The following is a 19,609-nucleotide window of genomic DNA, read 5'->3' as shown; positions in this document are numbered from 1 at the left end:
GATGAAGCCATAATGCAGTTATCACACATAAATGACTATAATGTACAGCCATGGATCCAGATCCCTTCTGTTTATGTCCGTATAATGCGGCATTTTTAATGCAGGGAGTTTTCCAACCCACAGAAAATCTATTCCATATTCTCTGATTTCCGACTCCTCCAGTGAAATATTTAAAAGTTGCGCAAAAAGCAAATATTTGCGGTGTAATATTTGAAGGGCTTGCCTTCCCATGAAGTGATATCTATCAGTTCATCTCTCTACGCTGCTGGAGATTGTGGAGTGGGGAGGGGGGGGGGAGGCAGGGGGAGAGTCACCTTTGCAAGGTACAAGGTGCAGACTCGGTGAACATCCTGCTGTTTTCCTTCAATTACCTTGGGGAATCAGGGAGGATTTATGTGTAACTTGCCCTCAAGAGATTATACGTGTCCCTGGATTAGCGTCCATTCCCTCTTACATCTCTCCGTCCAGGCAGGAGTGTAACTAATGATCTCCTCACGCAAGGCTGAACTAAAAAGCCACCTGCGGTGCTGCAGCAGAGCAAAAAAGAACCATCAATAAAGACTAGCCATTTTTGCCTCATGTAACTGCTGACATTTCTGATGAGCAACCAGTAAATGACTTTATCTCCAGATGGTTCACCCTTTTAACCTCTACAATAAGATCAAGTGAAATCACATAAGGACACAATCAGTGTTAATGACTGATGCAACAGTGGCACCTATCATTGTTTGGGGAGCTTCTTGTGTGACTCATATAAATATGAATAGATGAAGTGCGGCAAGCTGAACAGCAGGGATCGGCACACCGAAGAGTCTAGCAGGTTGAACACTCCGTCTCAATACAGAGTTCACCAGTGCAGCAGATGCTGACCTATTAAGTCATGGGCATAGGGATAAATTAATCCCTTTCCCTCTCACCACAGAAGTCTCGCTACATTCGGACGAGAAAAATAGTTAACTGAAAAAAAGAGGCAACTCATTAATTCACAAATTCTCCACAATGCAAAGCCCGGCAGTTTAAAAGCTGAAAAGAAAAAAAAAAATCAAATCGAACAAAAGACAAAAGGGTTTACTTTCTCGAACAGAATTATGAACACACACATTATGGCCTCTGCAGCTACCATGACAACTGCTGAGAAACATCTGTTTTGCAATCTGCCACCAGGAGAACCTTTCCCTTGCAGTTTTGCAAATTATTGCTCAATTTCTCCTGATACTCTCTTTACAAAATTTACAATCCAGGCCCAGGGCAAAATGACAGCATCACACACTCAATAATGTCAGTGTATGTTCAGGGTGACAAGTCACTTAAAGGAGGATGATGCTCTGGGAGACATACTCTCCAGTTCGCAACCCTCCTACTGTATGTTTCCCATTTTAAAAAGACACAAGTAAATGGATAATAACAACAGAAAATGCTGGAAAAACTCACCAGGCCAGGCAACATCCGTGGACAGAGAAAAGAGAGTCAACGTTTCAGGTCGAAACACTTTGACAAAGGGTTTCGACCCGAAACGTTGACTCTATTTTCTCTCCACGGATTTTGCCTGGCCTGCTGAGTTTTTCCAGCATTTTCTGTTGTTATTTCAGATTTCCAGCATCTGCAGTATTTTGCTATCGTACAAGTAAATGTATGTTACATTAGGGGGAAAAAAGGAAACTTTGTACGGGACGTTCTTACTCAATACAGCAAATTTAGGGTAGGGCGATGCAGGCGACAGAGCTTCAGTTTTTACTGTTCTAAACAACTGCTGTTGTTGCACCAAATGTTATTGCTTCAAACTGCCTCTTCTTGTCCTTGTCCCATCCAACCTACCTCCCTTCTTTCCCTCTCCTGCCTCATTTATCTCTTCATGAAACTTAACTGGACCAGCCACATAAATACTGTGGCAACAAGAGCAGGTCAGAGGCTAGGTATTCTGCGGCGAGTGTCTCACCTTCTAACTCCCCAAAGCCTTTCCACCATTTACAAGGCACAAATAAGGAGTGTGATGGAATACTCTCCACTTGCCTGGATGAGTGCAGCTCCAACAACACTGAAGAAGCTCAACACCATCCAGGACAAAGCAGCCCGCTTGATTGGCAACCCATCCACCACCTTAAACATTCACTCCCTCCACCACCAGTGCACCGTGGCTGCAGTGTGTACCATCTACAAGATGCACTGCAGCAACTCGCCAAGGCTTCTTCGGCAGCAACTCCCAAACCCACGACCTCTTCCACCTAGAAGGACAAGGGCAGCAGGCGCATGGGAACACCACCACCTCCAAGTTCCCCTCCAAGTCACACACCATCCTGACTTAGAAGTATATCGCCGATCCTTTATCGTCGCTGGGTCAAAATCCTGGAACTCCCTCCCTAACAGCACTGTGGGAGTACCTTCACCACATGGACTGCAGCGGTTCAAGAAGGCGGCTCACCACCACCTTCTCAAGGGCAATTAGGGATGGGCAATAAATGCTGGCCTTGCCAGCAACCCCCACATCCCAGAAAAAAATGAATAGAAAAAAAAATGTCCTTTCCCACCCAACCTGCCTCCCTTCTCTCTCTCTCCTGTTTCATCTGCCTCCTTCTTGCTCCTCAAATATCTTTTTCCTGAATTAACTCACTTCAATCGGGCATTTGAAAGCCACCATCACTTGTCCAAGGGTAGCGGCGGCTGTGGCAGATAAACGCCACAAGATGTTGATAAAGCTGAATGCATCCTCAAGCAATTGGGACTTGGATTTCTGAGTCCTGTAGAGGAGTATCTGAATTCCAAGTTTTCCCAGGAATAGGAACATAGGAATTCCATAGACTGAAAAAGACTAAGGTCCATCTCGTTCACCTTCTACCAGCCTGGTAGACACATGATAAAACGATAATGGAGTTGCTGACTAATCTTGGCAATCAATGTCTATCGATGGGGTGGATCTTCACTTTGTGCATTAGTGTAAAACGGGTGACAGTGAGTCGGCAGCCAGTTCTCCATCTCTCCCAGAGGAGCTGCCAATTCACTAACGCCCATTTTACACTAACACACAAAGTCAAGACCTACCCCAATTAGTGCACAGCAGACTCAGACATGAGGCGAAGAAACCCCCAGTGGCGGAAAACTTTGGGAATCATAGGTCCAAAGTCACCTGTTGCTCTCAAGTACGCCACACTTACCATAGGTCATGTCTCAAATTACTCATATACTGTATCCCAAAATATTTTCTGAAAGAAATCTATTAAATTTGCATGAATTAATCAATACTATTTTACTTCCACCATCTCCCTCAGGACCCTGTTCCATAGATTGAACACTCGCTCACTGAAATATTGTTTCCGCAGATTGGTTTTGAATTTACCCGCCCTCGCGCACAGGCCATGTCCCCTGGTTCTACTGTTCTGAACACGGTGAAATAGCTTGTCATGGTCTACATTATCTAGTCCCGTTAGAATCCTAAAAAAAACAGCAATCATATCACCTCTCAACCATCTCTTTTCCAGCGAGAACCTGCCCAATTTACATAATTACTCCTCATAAACCAATCCTACCACCTCCTCAATCATTCTGGTTGGTCTCTTCTGTATCCTCTCAATAGCTGCAATATCACAGAATCACAGAAACCCCACAGTGCAGATAGAGGCCATTTCGGCCCATCGAGCCTGCACCGACACATATCCCACCCAATCCCCGTAACCCCTACACCAACACATATCCCACCCTATCCCTGTAACCCCACGTATTTAATCCCCCTAACACTAAGGTCAATTTATCATAGCCAATCAACCTAACCCGCACATCTTTGGACTGTGGGAGGAAACCGGAGCACCCGGAGAAAACCCACGCAAACACGGGGAGAATGTGCAAACTCCACACAGACAGTCACCCGAGGCCGGATTCGAACCCGGGTCCCTGGCGCTGTGAGGCAACAGTGCTAACCACTATATCCTCTCTGTACTGCGGCAACCTGAACTGTACACAGCATTCTAAGTACAGTAGCACCAATGATTTTTAAAGCGGCAAGATTACCTCACGATTTCGGCTCAATATTGACCTTTTAATACATCCCAACATCTCATTTGCTTTACTCACTGCCACCAAGCATTGTTACAAAATGTCACTTAATATTTTCCACTTCTGTCACAGAGCCTTGCCCGCACGCACTGCGAAATTGAGCACGTAAGTGGAATTTCCCTTGTAGAGGTGAATGGGGATGCACTTCCCATATCTGAATTCATCCATTTCAGACCTATTCAGATTTCTCTGCAGTTCACTGGCTGTGACGTACTTTGGGATATCCTGAGGACGTGAAAGCCTTTCAAGTATTTATTTTAATCCAATTTGGATCCATCCGAATTAGACAACAGGCTCCATCTACTTCTAATCACTATATCCTCCTTTGTGGGTAAAGTATAAAAAAATATAGATATGAATAAATGGGCGATGAAGACATAGAAACATAGAAGATAGGAGCAGGAGTAGGCCATTCGGCCCTTCGATCATCCAAACCCTAGCACCCGGTCCCTACACCGACAGCCATCCCACCCAAGCCCTATCCCCGTAACCCCGTAACCCCACGTATTTAATCCCCCCTAACACTAAGGGCCAATTTTTATCATGGCCAATCAACCTAACCCGCACATCTTTGGACTGTGGGAGGAAACCGGAGCACCCGGAGGAAACCCACGCAAACACGGGGAGAATGTGCAAACTCCACACAGACAGTCACCCGAGGCCGGATTCGAACCCGGGTCCCTGGCGCTGTGAGGCAACAGTGCTAACCACTATGCCACCGTGCATAGTAGAAAGTTATTTTCTCTATCGGCACTTTGCTCCCTTGCTGAAATGTGTTAGCCCACCAGAAAAAAAAATTGCCCTTTAACAAGAATGTAATGGGCCTCAATGAGCAATCAAAAGGAAGTTGTGCAGTTTTGCTCAGGCTGGAATAGTAGGAAGGACTGAGGTTGTTACTCAGTCATACTGGGGCTTAGTTTCGCAAAGAAGGGTGAAGATGTCAAAGTTTAACAGAAGCACTGAGGGTTTTTTGGGGGAGGGGGGGTGGGTGGGGGAACGAGATGCAGTCACATCTCCCTTAATAACTTGACCAAAACTGCTCTGCCCTGCCCTGACCTGCTTTCCATTGGCAGCCCTCACTTGACCCAATTCCCAGTGGCAACGTTAACACTCAAACGAACTGACTTACATATGGCAAGTCTGTCACTCTTAACATGATGAGGATCAATATATGTGCAAGTTGAAGTTATAAGTGTCAGTACTTTTTAAGATATGAATTAAATAAACAAAATACACACTTAAATGAATAAAACGGTAAAAGAAGACAGCATGGAAAAGGGTAAAATAATTAAATCATCGAGAGAACGTGGGGACAATTTTAACCAAACCCGCCCATTGGGACACTGGCGGGTTGGGTGCAACCCTGGTTTTACATCTTGCCCATTGAAGTCAGTGAACAGTAATACTTGTCGGGGTGTAAATGCAGTGTTCCACCCAACCCCGTGGGTTCCCCGCCCAGTGAGTTAGTTTAAAATGACCCCCCACGAGTTCAAATCCCACCACGGTAGTTTGAGAATTTGAATTCAGTTTTTCAAAAGTCTGGAAATAAAAACCTGGGATCAGTAAAAGCGACCATGAAGCTGTCGGATTGTCATAAAAACCCAACCAGTTCACTAATATCCTTTAGGGAAGGAAGCATAAGAACATAAGAATTAGGAGCAGGAGTAGGCCATACGGTCTGGCCTATATGTGAGTCCAGTCCCACACCAGCGTGGTTGACTCTTAGCTGCTCTCTGAAGTAGTCTAGTGAGCCACTCAGTTGTGTTAAACCGCTACAATGCAACGATTCAAGATGAAGGGCCACTTTCTCGGGGCAACTAGGAATGGGCAATAAATGTCAGCCTTGCCAGCATTGCCCACATCCCGAGAATTAATTCTTTAAAAGGTTGGATTGGGGGGTCTCTGAAATTTTGGTTGGGCCATTTCAACTAAGCTTTGAGCACTCCAGGACGAAAAGAAATTTCCCACAGTTTGCCTACTGATGTGGCAACGTAAGTGTTTCGGAATGGTGAACGCAGTGTCACTGCAGGTGGGTCCTGTTGGGCCGATCTGCATTCATTAAAACTAAAAGATTTGGATTGTACAAAACCTTGAGAAAAACCAATCAAACCCGTCATCTTGATTTTAATTAATTTCTACACTATACGAATGTTTCACCCATCGTGCTGCTGACAGAAATCAGGCGATGTCACCTTTACCCGAGAGCACTGACTATTGTTGATATATTGTGAAGTAGCAAGGCACAGAAATAATCTCGGTTCACAGCTGAACAATTGCATTGTGTGGCAATATCGGCTTCAATCATAATGTGTAAATGAAATTTTATCAGGGACACTAGATAATATATTTAATATCAGAATTGAGAATAAATTAAAGCAGCTGGAACATGAAATTATAAAATCCTGAGACTCGGGTACAAGTGCTTTAAAAACTCAAATGACCAGTTTTCCTGTGAAAAATGAGGAAGGCACTGGGATTGGAAAGGGGAACACGAAGGGGATAGTGCAGAACAGGATGGGGACGATGTCTTCAAGACTTAACTATAGACCAAATGGGGATGGAAGGGAAATATAACGCTATTAGCAAAAGAAACTGCAGTTTCCTAGCAATGAATGAGGCAAGCACTGGGATGGGGGAAGGATGGGAATGGGATAGAGGCCAGAAGCGCAAGGCCCAATACGAAGGTGGTGGAGGTGATCAAAAGCAGCAGATGTGGGTCACCAGTTGGGTTCGGGTGGTTGGTGTCAGAGGTAAAGGCCTGCCATGAAATGGGTAGATGGTGATGAAGATGAAGGCTCGATAGGAATGACATGGCTCTATAGTAAGAGGTGTGAGGATCTGGCAATGTTGGGGAAGAGCAGTATCCAGCAACCTTGTGGTGAGAGGAGGCCCAAACTGCCCTCGGCCTCTTTCAAACCATTAGGCTCCAAACCCCCATTGCGTTCCCACCCACCAGCCTCCCGCCTGTCCGCAGATCCTTTTGTGCTCTTAGGTTCACATTCCCCGTTGTCAATCAGTGCCTGTCTTTAAGTTCCTGTTTTAAAGCATTTAAAGGTAAATTTTTGGCTTCTTAAAATGAATTGATGAAAAATCACAGGCTGAGGGTTCGTATCTTGCTGAATGTCTATTCTGGACTGCTCCAGGAGAGCAGAGGGGCAAATCTTACCCTTTAGTGCACTTGCTGTAAGTTTACTGATTTAATTAACATAAATTTCTATAAACAAAGAAACATTACCTCATAAAATTCTCAAAAGTTTATTGTTTATGCAGTTGTCAAGTTCTTAATATAAAGAAGTTCCTCAAAAAATGGTTCAGATGAGAGAGAGATTCTGAACTGAATTTTCAACAGCAATAAAGAGGCGACGGACTGTAGAAAAGCTTGCAGAATTCAGTCTCCAGTTTGCTTGAAAGTCTTTTGGAAACAAAGGAAAAAAATGCTCAAAATATTCAGAGTATGAAAGGACCCTTCTCCCCTTCAACTCAATCTGCTTCACAGATTGCACGCTGGAAAATTCAGCAAACTGCACCTGCTCAGAAGTGGTTGAAAGCGCTGTCTAATGGATGTACAGACATCCAGTCAAAGCCTCAGCTTTTCAGAGAGGCTGAAGCCTTGAAGTTAAACTTTAATAGATATATTAAAAGGCACAGAAAGACGGTTTAATGGGTAAACTTCATCATGTTATTGAGAAATATGTAATTTTTTTGAATGTTTTAAATTTTGTTTAAAACCTTATTTTGGACATTCGACATTTGTTACTGAATAAAAAATGACAAATGCTCTTTTTTTTTCAAAAAGCATTCAGTTGATCAAAACAGTGTGACAACAACTTGCTATGGCAAAATGTCAACATATTTAGATAGGGTTTTACCCATTATTAATCTTTATCTAGGATTTTCGATTGCAAAACATTCTCTTATAAAAGCATGATGCAGGAAGTAAGGTGTGTGCAGTGCGAGTATGCTCCATATGTAAAATTTTGAATATATAGATAGATGGGTAACTAACACTTGATTCATGAAAAAGAGCAAAATATAGCCTGAAATTTGGCAGTAGCTGTACTTTGACAGATCACACATGAAATTATTTTTTAAGCTGACAGTTCTACTAAGAAATCACAATCCAAAGGTCTAACAATCGGAACATCAAATCCAAACCTGCTTTGTGAAAATCAGCCCACTCGAGGCTGATTTATAAGCAAAAATACCTGATGCAAATCATTTAAGCAGGCTTTATTTTTCAAAATGTGCTTTAATACTTCTAATTGGGGAAACATCACTGCCACTAAATATCAAATTGTCTTAGTTTTCAATCTCCCCTTTTATACCTTCAAACCTTACAGAAAATATGAACGATGCTGAACTTTATTGTAATTAAGGAACCAACCACTTGACTTTTGAATTTTAACTGAATAAAGTCGTGCTGATTAATCTCTGGATTTTTTCCCAGTCAGCCTGATGCCTATCAGAATGGGCATCACTCATGCATGATTTGTAGAATCGAATCTCTATTTCATTTCACGGTAAGTTAAGTGTCTTGTGCCATCAGTGGTGAATTACAATTAACAGGTCATCACTACAAGATTTGTTAAGCCTAAAGTAGTTCTTCTAAAATAGCGAGAAATATACTGGACTAGATCTGCCCTTTCAACTGTCTCCCACTGCAGTGACTCAACTAAGGTAGCTGAAGCTTACCATCTAGGGGAAGCCTGGTGTGAAAGGTCAGAACAGACTGTAATGACCCAGAGTATTGAATCCCTAGACTCACAAACGAATAGGATTTGAATTGTATTTTATCGTGTATCCATTAGTCTCCATCTTGAACTCAGGCCCAGAAGGATTTTCTTTAGGCAGTGTGTATTTGCAACACCAAGGTTCTGATTGGTCCTCTTGGATGACAAGACCAGATTTCTGATTGGTCCCCTTAGAGGACAAGACACACCCAACAGTTTGTCTGGAATGTGTAATTAGATCCTGCATGCCTGAGTAATCAAGTACTTTGCAATGTGTAATTTGATCTATTCATTATGGCTGCCAGGTTCCAGACAGAACTCACAGTACTGGTTTCAGAGAACAGACAGGGCTCACCCTCGCGGGTTAGGACCTTCTCCCACCCCCGCAACAAGTTCCTGACCGTTACCCTCTCCAACAAGTTCCTGACCTTCTCCCCCCAACGCCCTCCCAAATCCCACCCTGGGTTCCTGACCTCCTCCCCCTCCTCTCCCAAGTTCCTGACCCCCTCCCAACAAGTTCCTGACCTTCTCCCCCTGCCCAAGTTCCTGACCTTCTCTCCCCCAACAAGTTCCTGACCTTCCCCCTCCCCCCATAGATGGGGAATTGTTTGTGGGTTACGGATTGTTAACATGTTTAGTGGGTATGAAGTGAATAGTGACAGTGTCATGACTTCAGGATTTCGTCCAGTCCAATGATGTCACTTGCCACACGCGCGCCTGGCGTTCCGAGAAATCAGCCAGGTCTAGGGGGAGGAGAGGGAGAATGTGGTGCAGGTGTTAAGGGGGTGGGGGTGGGGTTGGAAGAACATGATCCACTTCTAACAGAGGGTGGAGAATGTGATCCGTCTTCCCATCTGGATCACCCTCTCGCTCTCATCCCCACCCCCCCTTTAGACCTGGAACACGTCCTCCCCCCATTCCCACTGTTCTCTCCGTGCTCTTCCCCCACACCCCTCGTAAGTTCCTGATCTTCTCTCTCCCGAGCTCTTGACCTCCTCTCCCCCTCTTCATTCCGCTCTCCTCTCTTCCCCCCATTTGATCCACTCTCCTCTCTCCGCCCTTCGATCCTCACTCTTCCCCCTTTCGATACCCCTCCCCCCGATCCTCTCTCCGCCCTTCGATCCTCACTCTTCCACCCTTGATCCTCTCTCCCCCCCTTCGATCCTCTCTTCCCCCCTTTGATCCCTCTCTTCCACCCTCGATCCTCTCTCTTCCCCCTTCGATCCCTATCTTCCACCCTTGATCCTCTCTCCCCCCTTCGATCCTCTCTCCCCCCTTCGATCCTCTCTCTTCTCCTTTCGATCCCCATCCCCCCCGATCCTCTCTCCCCCCCGATCCTCTCTCCCCCCCCTTCGATCCTCTCTCCCCTCCGCCACCCCCCCCGATCCTCTCTTCCCCCCTTCGATCTTCTCTTCCCTCCGCCACCCCACCCCCCCCCGACCCCAGCCACCACAGAATCCTTGACCTTCTCTGCACGGACCCGAGTGAAGCGTGGCGGTGCAGGCCACAGCCGCCGCACCGTTGAGTACTGCGCATGTGCGGCCAGATCGAGTGCGCATGTGCAACACCAAATGGGCGAGCATGCGAAGGGAGTCAAAAACGCGGTGCAGGTAATCACTCCGTTCTCTTTATATATTCATTCTCGGGTGGTGGGTGATGCTGGCAAGGCCGGCATTTATTGCCCATCCCTAGCTGCCCTGGGAAGGTGGTGCTGGGCCTTCTCTTTGAACCGCTGCAGTCCATGTGCTGCTCTCACAATGGAATTAGGTAGGGAATTCCAGGATATTGCCCCAGCAATGAGGAAGGAATGGGAGATATATGTCCAAGTCAGGATGGTGTGTATTTCAGAGTAAAAATTCCAATTGGCAAAGCTAAAGTGCACTTGTGTTGCCTTCTTGTGCGTGCTACTTCTATATACAGGCCTTTATGCTTAAGCAGGTTAATGTCTATGTAAAGACAGCACATACAGGAATGCAACTGTCCCCACATACATTTAGATCAGAATTTCTACCCTTTTATCTTGTCCAGGTCAAGAAACAACTGGCCTGACTACTTTCTAATGCAGTTTAAAACACTATTTAAAATTAAAATACAAATTCTGGATAAATCCACAGAAAGACAGCAACACAGAGCTAGTAATAAACACCCTGCACCTCACTTGGCGCGGGGCACTTACTTTTCTACTGCGGTGATCCTGGATCAAACATTAATAAGCCAAAGCTTTCAAAAATAATTTTATGGCAAATTTTCCAATTGTTGCTTCCTGCCAGGCAAGACTCCGCATCAGAAACTGGTAATCGGAAAATTCACCCTTAAATTGCCAGTGATACAATTGAAAGTCCTAAAACATCTGCATAGAAAAGGATTAAAATCAAGTAAGATTTGTTACAAAGGGAGGACGTTGCTACTTAATGGGTGGGGAGCGGTGTGGCGGGGGGGAAGCTGGGGTAACAGCTCACAATAGGGTTAAATAATTACTGTAAGAATTGAGGCCGGAATTTTGCCGGGGCTCAGAGGGCGGGACTGGAGAGGGGTCAGAGGTTAAATTTGCAATGATTGACGGCGGGTTCTGAGCCCGCCGTGATCCCGCCTCCGCGCATCTTTCCCGAGTGTCGGGTCTCCGATTTGCAAACGGACCCGACACCAAGCGGCAGGAAAGGGATTAAAGGCACTTAACTGCCTATTAAGTGGTAGTTTACAGCTATTTTCACAGGGTTTTTGGATTTTCCAGCTTCTGGGTCAGGTTTCACGATGTTCCGACAACACGCCAGGTAAGTGAGGCGTGAATACCAGCGAGCTGGAGACTTCACAGCTGCAACGGCAGTGTAAAAGCTACACTCTCAAATCTTGTCATTTAGAAATCTGTTATGTTGCTGATTGAATAATCTGGGGGGCATATTGTGTGTTTAGGCTGCAAGTATGTGTTGTGCACGATAGATCCACTGTAACCTCATCGAAGCAGGGAGCAGCCTTCGGTTTGTGCGCTGCCATACCTGCAGCATCCAGCACTTCAGGGAACACAATGAAAATGAATCTGCAGAGGGGACATGGCCCCTTTAAATAATCAGTCCAACATCGCTTCATCGGACGCAAGCAGCTCCAATTGCCTTGGAGAACCCGCACGTCGGCCTTAACGAGGCCAATCAACGGAAAATTTCAACCGCAGGGCGGCGGGAGCCGAGAGCGGATCCGGAACCCGCCGAACAGCGGACCTGCCACCAGCCCGCCTCCAGGCGCAAAATCGCGGCCTTAGAGTGGCCAAAGTGTGGTGAACATTACGGGATTTTGGAAGAGTTGAAAAACAGAATTTTCATATCCAAGTCTCTACAATGAAGGTGGCACTTTATAACACTTGTCCAAAATAAATACACCGCTGCTTCCCATATGAATAAGTAGCAGTTTCCTGGTTACAAGCAAAATAAAAGCTTTCTGCCTTTAATTCAGGAAACTCATTTGTACACTCATACAACACACACACACCGCACACACAACACACAACCCACAACACACACACAACCCACACACACACAACACACAAAACACACACACACACACACACACACAAAACACACACAACACACACACACAACACACACACAACACACACACACACACCACACACCACACACACACACACACACACACCACACACACATACAAAGCACAACACACAAACACCACACACACACCACACACAACACACACACACACACCACACACACACACAAACACACACCACACACACACACACAACACACACATACAAAGCACAACACACAAACACCACACACACAAACACACACACACACCACACACAACACACACAACACACACCACACACACAACACACAACACACAACCCACAACACACACAAAACACACACACACACAACCCACACAACACACAACACACAACACACACATACAAAGCACAACACACAAACACCACACACACCACACACAACACACACACCACAAACACACACACAAACACACACCACACACAACACACACACACACAACCCACACAACACACACATACAAAGCACAACACACAAACACCACACACAACACACAAACACCACACACACAACACACACACAACACACAGACACACACCACACAACACACACACAACACACAGACACACACACAACACACACACACACACTCCAATTTTTTTGATTGCAAGCACAAGTTGTCTTCAGCCCTTATTTGACACAAAGCTGATGCCGCACCACCCCCACCGCCTCCTGCACTTCAAAGTTTTTATGCATCAGTACTTCAAAGTCAGCTGGCCCATAGGAAGTCCTACTCATGGACAGTGTTTACAGGAGGCACTCTCAAATGTGTATTCCAACTGCACAAGAGTTTGACGGGTCAGCCCACAGGCACTTCCTTTAATTCACGCTCCTTACCTTGCCTCAAAGACGTGGCAACGCAGCTTTCGCGCCGAGCTATCGCCGCAGATCTCGATCTGAAGATGGATCTCCCCTTGGACTTCCTCATCTGGGTCAATTTCACTCAGGCACATCCAGCTGTCCACACCTAGACAACAAAGAGAAGTACTTCAGAGGGCTCACAAGTTAGGAAAAATAAGGTGCACAGCTCAAAGAAACAGGAGCAGGCCTGTCAGCCCCTCAATTCGATCATGGCTGATCTGTACCTCAACTCCATTTATCCGCCTTAACGCCATATCCCTTGATACACTAACCTAACAAAAAACTATCGATCTCAGTCTTGAATGTTACAAATGTCCCAGCATCCACAGCCTTTTAGGGAGAGAGTTCCAGATTTCTACTACCCTTTGTGTGGAAAAGTGCTGCCTGATTTCCCTCCTAAATTGGCCTAGCTCTAATTTCAAGATTATGTCCCCTTGTAGCGGTTCGTGTAGATCGCCACTAAATAAGAGAGTTTGACTTCGACGAACTATTAACAAGTTGTTTATTTACAGGAACAGACTAATTACATCAGGTAAGATGGCAGGTAAGATGGCTGACTGTAGGAGCACCGTGGTGTAGGTCTTGTCCCAGCGGGGACTCCACGAGGACTGAGTTCGCAGTCCTGTGCGGAGCGTGATGACGTCATCGCGTTTGTGTTGTGACGTCATCACGTTGTTCGCATTTCCCGTGCTTAGGGCATCGCGTGATGAGCGTCGTTGCGTCGCTGGCCGTTGAGGCCGAAGTCGGGAGGCCGGGCTGTGCCGGTGCTTGCCACGGGAGCGGAAGATCGCATCGCTCCCGTCGGCTGTCCGTTGAGGCCGAAGACGCTAGGCCGGGCTGTGCCGGCGCACGCACATCACATCGTACGTGACGCGACGTCAGCGCGCTAGGGCGCGTATTAAAGGGGCAATGGCCCCAACAGATAAGTTAAAAGGGCAATGGCCCCAAAAGGTAAGTTAAAGGGAATTATGTGTCTTTATGTAAGGTACAACCGGTGGTACCGCCACACCCTCGTCTTTGATTACCAAACTAAAGGAAATCGTTTCTCTGTATCTACCTTATCGAATCCTTTTAACACCTCAATCAGATCACCCCAATCTTCTATACTCAAGGGAATACTAACCAAGTCTATGTAACCTGTCCACATCATTTAACCTTCTAAGCCTCAGTGTCATTCTTGTGAATCTTTGCTGCACCCCCTTCAAGGCCAATATATCCATCCTGATGTGTGGTGCCCAGAACTGAACGCAGTACTCTGGATGAGGCCTGACCATGGCTCTATACAACTACACAACTGGAGCATCACCTCCTCTCCTTTGTATTCCAGCTACCTTGAGATAAAGGCCAACATTCCATTCGCCTTGTTAACTGAAACATAGAAACATAGAAGATAGGAGCAGCAGTAGGCCATTCGGCCCCTCGAGCCTGCTCCGCCATTCAAGGACGCGAGCCACCCCAGCCACAACCTCTTCGCCCAGCTCCCGTCCGGTAAGAGATACCGAAGTATACGGTCTCGTACCAGCAGGTTTCTGTTACGTCCGTGTATAATAAGACACAGACTGCGGAGAACGGTACAACAGGTGTTTACTCAACGTGGCTCACACTGCAACTGATCTGTACAGATTACTACTCAGTGTTATATACAAGTGTGGTCACTGCCGGTACTGCAGTATACATGAGCTGTAAAACATAGTTCCCCCCTTAAAGGTGTATACATTACAATTCCTCCCCTTTTAGATTAACAGTACCATAACACTCATTTAACAATTAAACATCAAACTAATTACAATTAACACTTTTAACATGCAACATTAGCTGAAAATAGTCTATTTATATATTCAGTCTTTGGGGAGGCTTCCTGATCCTTTCTGGATAGCGCCTATCCCGAGTGTCTTGCTCTTGGTGCGGAGGCGATTCTGGCCCCCTGTCGTCGGTTGGTTCATCAGTTTCCGATGCTACTGTTTCTGGGGTAGATGCGACCTGTACGTCGGGTTCATCACCAGGTACGTATGGGCGAGGCATGGGGTTGACTTGTTCCTGTGACGCTACGATCTGGTCGACATGGCGTCTCACAATGTTCTCCCCAACGTCCACTGTGTACATTAGTGGCCCCTGCCGTGTGCATATCGTTCCTGGCTGCCATTTTTCTGTTCGGTAGTCGCAGGCCAAGACTGGTTGCCCTACATTGAAGCTCCTTGTTGGCTTCTCATGGATGTGCTGGAATTGCTTACTCTCAACATCTCTTTGTATGTTTGGTCTGAGCAAATCCAGGCGAGATCTTAACCTTTGGTTAAAGAACATCATGGCTGGGGCCTGGTTGGTGACTGCATGTGTCGCATTCCGGTAGGCGAACAGGAATTTGTCCACCTTGTGCTGCAGCGGAATGTTGTCATTGTACATAGCCTTTATTGCCTTCTTAAAGGTTTGTACGAACCTCTCAGCCAATCCATTTGTGGCTGGATGATACGGGGCGGATGTGTAATGCCTTACCCCATTCTTTTTCAAGAACCTCCGGAACTCTTCGGACACAAACTGTGGTCCACTGTCGGAGCAAATCTGTTCTGGCAAGCCATTCCTGGCAAAAATGGTCCGTAGGACTGCAATAGTTTTCTCCGTGATGGTGGAGGACATTTTGATGACCTCAGGCCATTTCGACTGCGCATCCACGGCTATTAAAAACATTGAGTCCATGAATGGACCAGCAAAATCAATATGCACCCGTTGCCATGGAGATGAGGGCCACTCCCATGGGTGTAGAGGGGCCTGTGGTGGTGCATTTTGGACTTTCTGGCATCCTGAGCAGCTCTTGGTCAGGTCCTCAATTTGTTTATCGATTCCCGGCCACCACACATAAGCCCTGGCTAGGCTTTTCATTTTTACCCTTCCCAGAAGACCCTCATGAAGCTTATTGAGCACTCTATCCCTTAACTTGGGTGGAATTACCACTCGGGATCCACACATCAAGGTCCCCCGGCACACTGACAGCTGTTCTCTCCTTGTCGAGAATGCTGGCAACAGTGAGTCGCCATGTGCTGGCCATCCCTTCACCGTCAAATCATATACCCGAGACAGTGTCAGGTCATTTCGGGTTTCCTTTTCGATACAAGCGTTAGTTACCGGTAGGTATTCAACTATAGTCGAATGGAATATTTCGACAGGATCCACTGCTGGTGCTTCCTCCGCAGTAGGCAGTGGCAGGCGTGATAGCCCATCAGCATTTCCATGCTGTTTCGTGCCCTTATATTCAATCTCATAGTGGTGCGCCCCTAGAAAAAGTGACCATCTTTGTAGTCGTTGCACAGTCATCACCGGAACGCCCTTCTTCGGATTAAAAATGGAGACAAGAGGCTGGTGGTCAGTCAGCAAGGTGAATTTCTGCCCGTGCAGATAGTGATTGAACTTTTTCACTCCCCACACTAGGCTGAGGGCCTCCCTGTCAATCTGGGGGTAGTTACGCTCGGCTGAGGTTAGTGATCGTGACGCAAAGGCTATTGGCCTCTCTGAGCCGTCCAAGAATTTATGCGACAGCACCGCTCCAATGCCGTAGGGTGACGCATCACATGCCAACCGAATTGGTAATGCTGGGTTGTAATGGGCCAATACCTCTTTCGATGTGATTAGTGTTTTGCTCTTCTGGAAAGCTCATCTACATTCATCACTCCACTTCCATGGCACCCCAGTTTGCAGTAAGGTGTTCAGTGGGTGTAGTATTGTAGACAAATTTGGCAAGAACTTATGGTAGTAGTTTACCAGCCCGAGGAACGACCTCAGTTATGACACATTTTCCAGTGCTGGAGCCTTGACTACTGCCTCAATCTTCTCTGGGGACTTATGTAACCCCTCTTTATCGATAACGTGGCCACAATACGAGATCTGTTTTCTAAAAAACTCGCATTTGGGGCGGTTAGCTCGGAGCCCATATTCCTGCAATCTAGTGAGCACCTGCTCCAGGTTGGCAAGGTGATCACTGTCATTTTCGCCCGTGACCAGGATGTCGTCCAAATAACACTGGGTCCCTGGGATCCCTTGCAGGACTTGTTCCCTTGCCCTCTGCCAAATAGCCGGAGCTGATGCTACCCCGAATACCAGCCGGTTGTATTGGTAGAGACCTTTATGGGTGTTGATTGTGAGGTATTTTTTTGATGCTTCTTCTACCTCCATTTGCAGATGCGCCTGGGCCAGATCAATCTTAGTGAAGCGTTTCCCTCCAGATAGCGAGGCGAAAATATCTTCAATCCGCGGAAGTGGATATTGTACGGTGTGAAGGGCCGGGTTCACTGTTACCTTAAAGTCCCCACAGATGCGAACCTTCCTTCGTTCCCCAGGTGTGCTGCTCAACGACTTTTTCATCACAGGGACGATGGGTGTAGCCCACTCGCTCCAGTCTACCTTGGACAGTACACCTGAACGTTCCAGACTCTCCAGCTCTGCTTCGACGGCTGGGCGGATCGCATAAGGTACCGGTCTGGCCTTAAAAAATTTTGGGCTTGCGTTTTCTTCAATTTTAATCGTCGCTGTCATGCCTTTTAGTGTTCCGAGTCCTTGCTGGAACACTTCTTTCGCGTCAGTTAGGATCTTTGACAGTCGCCCAGGTGTGACGTTGTCATCCTTTTTGTCAGCCACAGTCAGTGCCTGTATGGAATGCCAATCCAGTTGTATTTTCCAGATCCATTCACATCCCAGTAATGGTGGTCCTCCATCTTGCAATACATACAGGTCTAGTTTTGGTGTTTCCTTACCGTTATATATAACGGTCACCCTTATTTTTCCTTTGGGGTAGACTTTTTGCCCCGCGTACGTCTTCAAAATAATTTTTGTGTCTCTCAAGGGTATGCGTGAGAATAGCCGCTCGTAGTCCTGTCGGTTTATGACTGTTAGGGCTGATCCTGTGTCCAATTCCATCTTTACCTGGACTCCTGCTATCTTGAGAGTGACCCAAATGGTTCGGTGATCCTCCGTTGTGATCACATTATGTAGTTTCAGACAACTCAGTTCCCTGCTTTCGGAGTCGTTATCACTCTTTTGTTCGTCTGAACTATTCTCCGTTATCTTATGTACCTTCTTGTACTTTCCTTTGGTCGGTTTCTTATTGCTGGTTTTCTTTCCCGACCTGCAGACTCGTGCTATGTGTCCTACTTTTCCACACTGTCTGCACACTTTGTCTTTGAACCAGCAATCATTCTGGTCGTGTGTTGTTCTGCCGCAGCGATAGCACTTCTCTGTTCCATATGACATTTCGTTTGTGCCATATTGTTGTGGTCTCTGTTGTATCTCTGCAGCGCCCCGTGCTGCTGCTTCATATGATACCGCAATGCTGAAAGCCTTTTCCAGCGTAAGGTCCTTTTCAGATAAAAGCCGTTTCTGGGTTCCTTCACTTTGAAGCCCACACACAAACTTGTCCCTTAAGGTATCTGCCAGTCCTGCTCCAAACTGGCAGTGTTTCAATAGATTGCGCAGTTCTGTTAAATAATCAGCATTGCTTTCACCCTTATCCTGGTTCCGTTTGTGAAACTTGAATCTTTCTGCTATCAGCAGCGGTGTGGAGTTTAAATGTTCCTTTAGTATCGTTACTATATCTTCAAAACTCTTTTCCATTGGCTTCGTTGGGGTTACTAGATTTCATAATAAACCATACGTCTTTGCACCCATTAAATTTAACAGTACTGACGCTTTCTTGTCATCTGACACCCCATTTGCCTTGCAGTACACCTCTATTCGTTCGACATATGTAGTCCAATCTTCGACTTCATTGTCAAATGCGGTGATACTGCCACTCTTCGGCATTTTGGGTGTGGTTTAAAATGGCGTCTCCCAATGGCTTAAAATGGCGTCTCCCGCGCTTTCCTTCCTCCCCCGCTGCTGCCGACGCCGCTCCCGGCAGTTCTCGTGGCAATGGCGGCGCCCTGTAGGTTTCGCGCGCTTCTCCTGCACTGCTGCCAACGCCGCTCTCGGCGGTCCTCGTGGCAATGGCGGCGCCTCGCGGGTTTCTGCGCGTTTCTCTCTCCCTCTCTCCGACGCTGCTCGGCCCCTAAACACCGGCTGTGCCCTGTGCACTCTGCCCTCTCTCTCTCCCCCGTCGACGCTGCTCGGCCCTTTGCTGTGCCGCTCGGTCGGGCTCTAGCCCGCCGCTGTCCGGGAAGGGTCTGCGCACTACCTGTTGCCAGCCCGTTTCGCTGGACCACCTCGACTGGAAAGCCAAGCCTGGCTCTCGACAGCCTCCCCCGCAATTCTCGAGTCTCTGCTGGATGACTGGGCGGTTGCCCGTGGTCGATGCCCGAGTCTCTGGCCTTGACCTCCAATCCACTGATCTCCAGGAACGAATCCCTGGGAGGTGATGCAGAGTTGCAGGTAGGTTCGAACCTGCCTCCTCACCAATGTTACGTCTGTGTATAA

General features: G+C 46.8%; 1 protein-coding gene across 1 annotated transcript in view; it reads right to left on the bottom strand.

Moving 5' to 3' along the window:
* Positions 1-19,609, bottom strand: part of rasa4 (RAS p21 protein activator 4) — a 336,682-nt gene that overhangs the window by 229,656 nt on the left and 87,417 nt on the right. The window contains exon 5 of the mRNA XM_085964291.1: positions 13,193-13,322. Within this exon, the coding sequence (XP_085820417.1) occupies positions 13,193-13,322 (130 nt within the window). The remainder of the gene's footprint in view (positions 1-13,192; positions 13,323-19,609) is intronic.

Source organism: Somniosus microcephalus, chromosome 22 (genome assembly GCF_052327205.1).
Source record: "Somniosus microcephalus isolate GS21.2 chromosome 22, FLI_Smic_1.0, whole genome shotgun sequence".
Lineage (NCBI taxonomy): Eukaryota > Metazoa > Chordata > Chondrichthyes > Squaliformes > Somniosidae > Somniosus > Somniosus microcephalus.
This window is presented reverse-complemented; position numbering and strand designations above follow the sequence as displayed.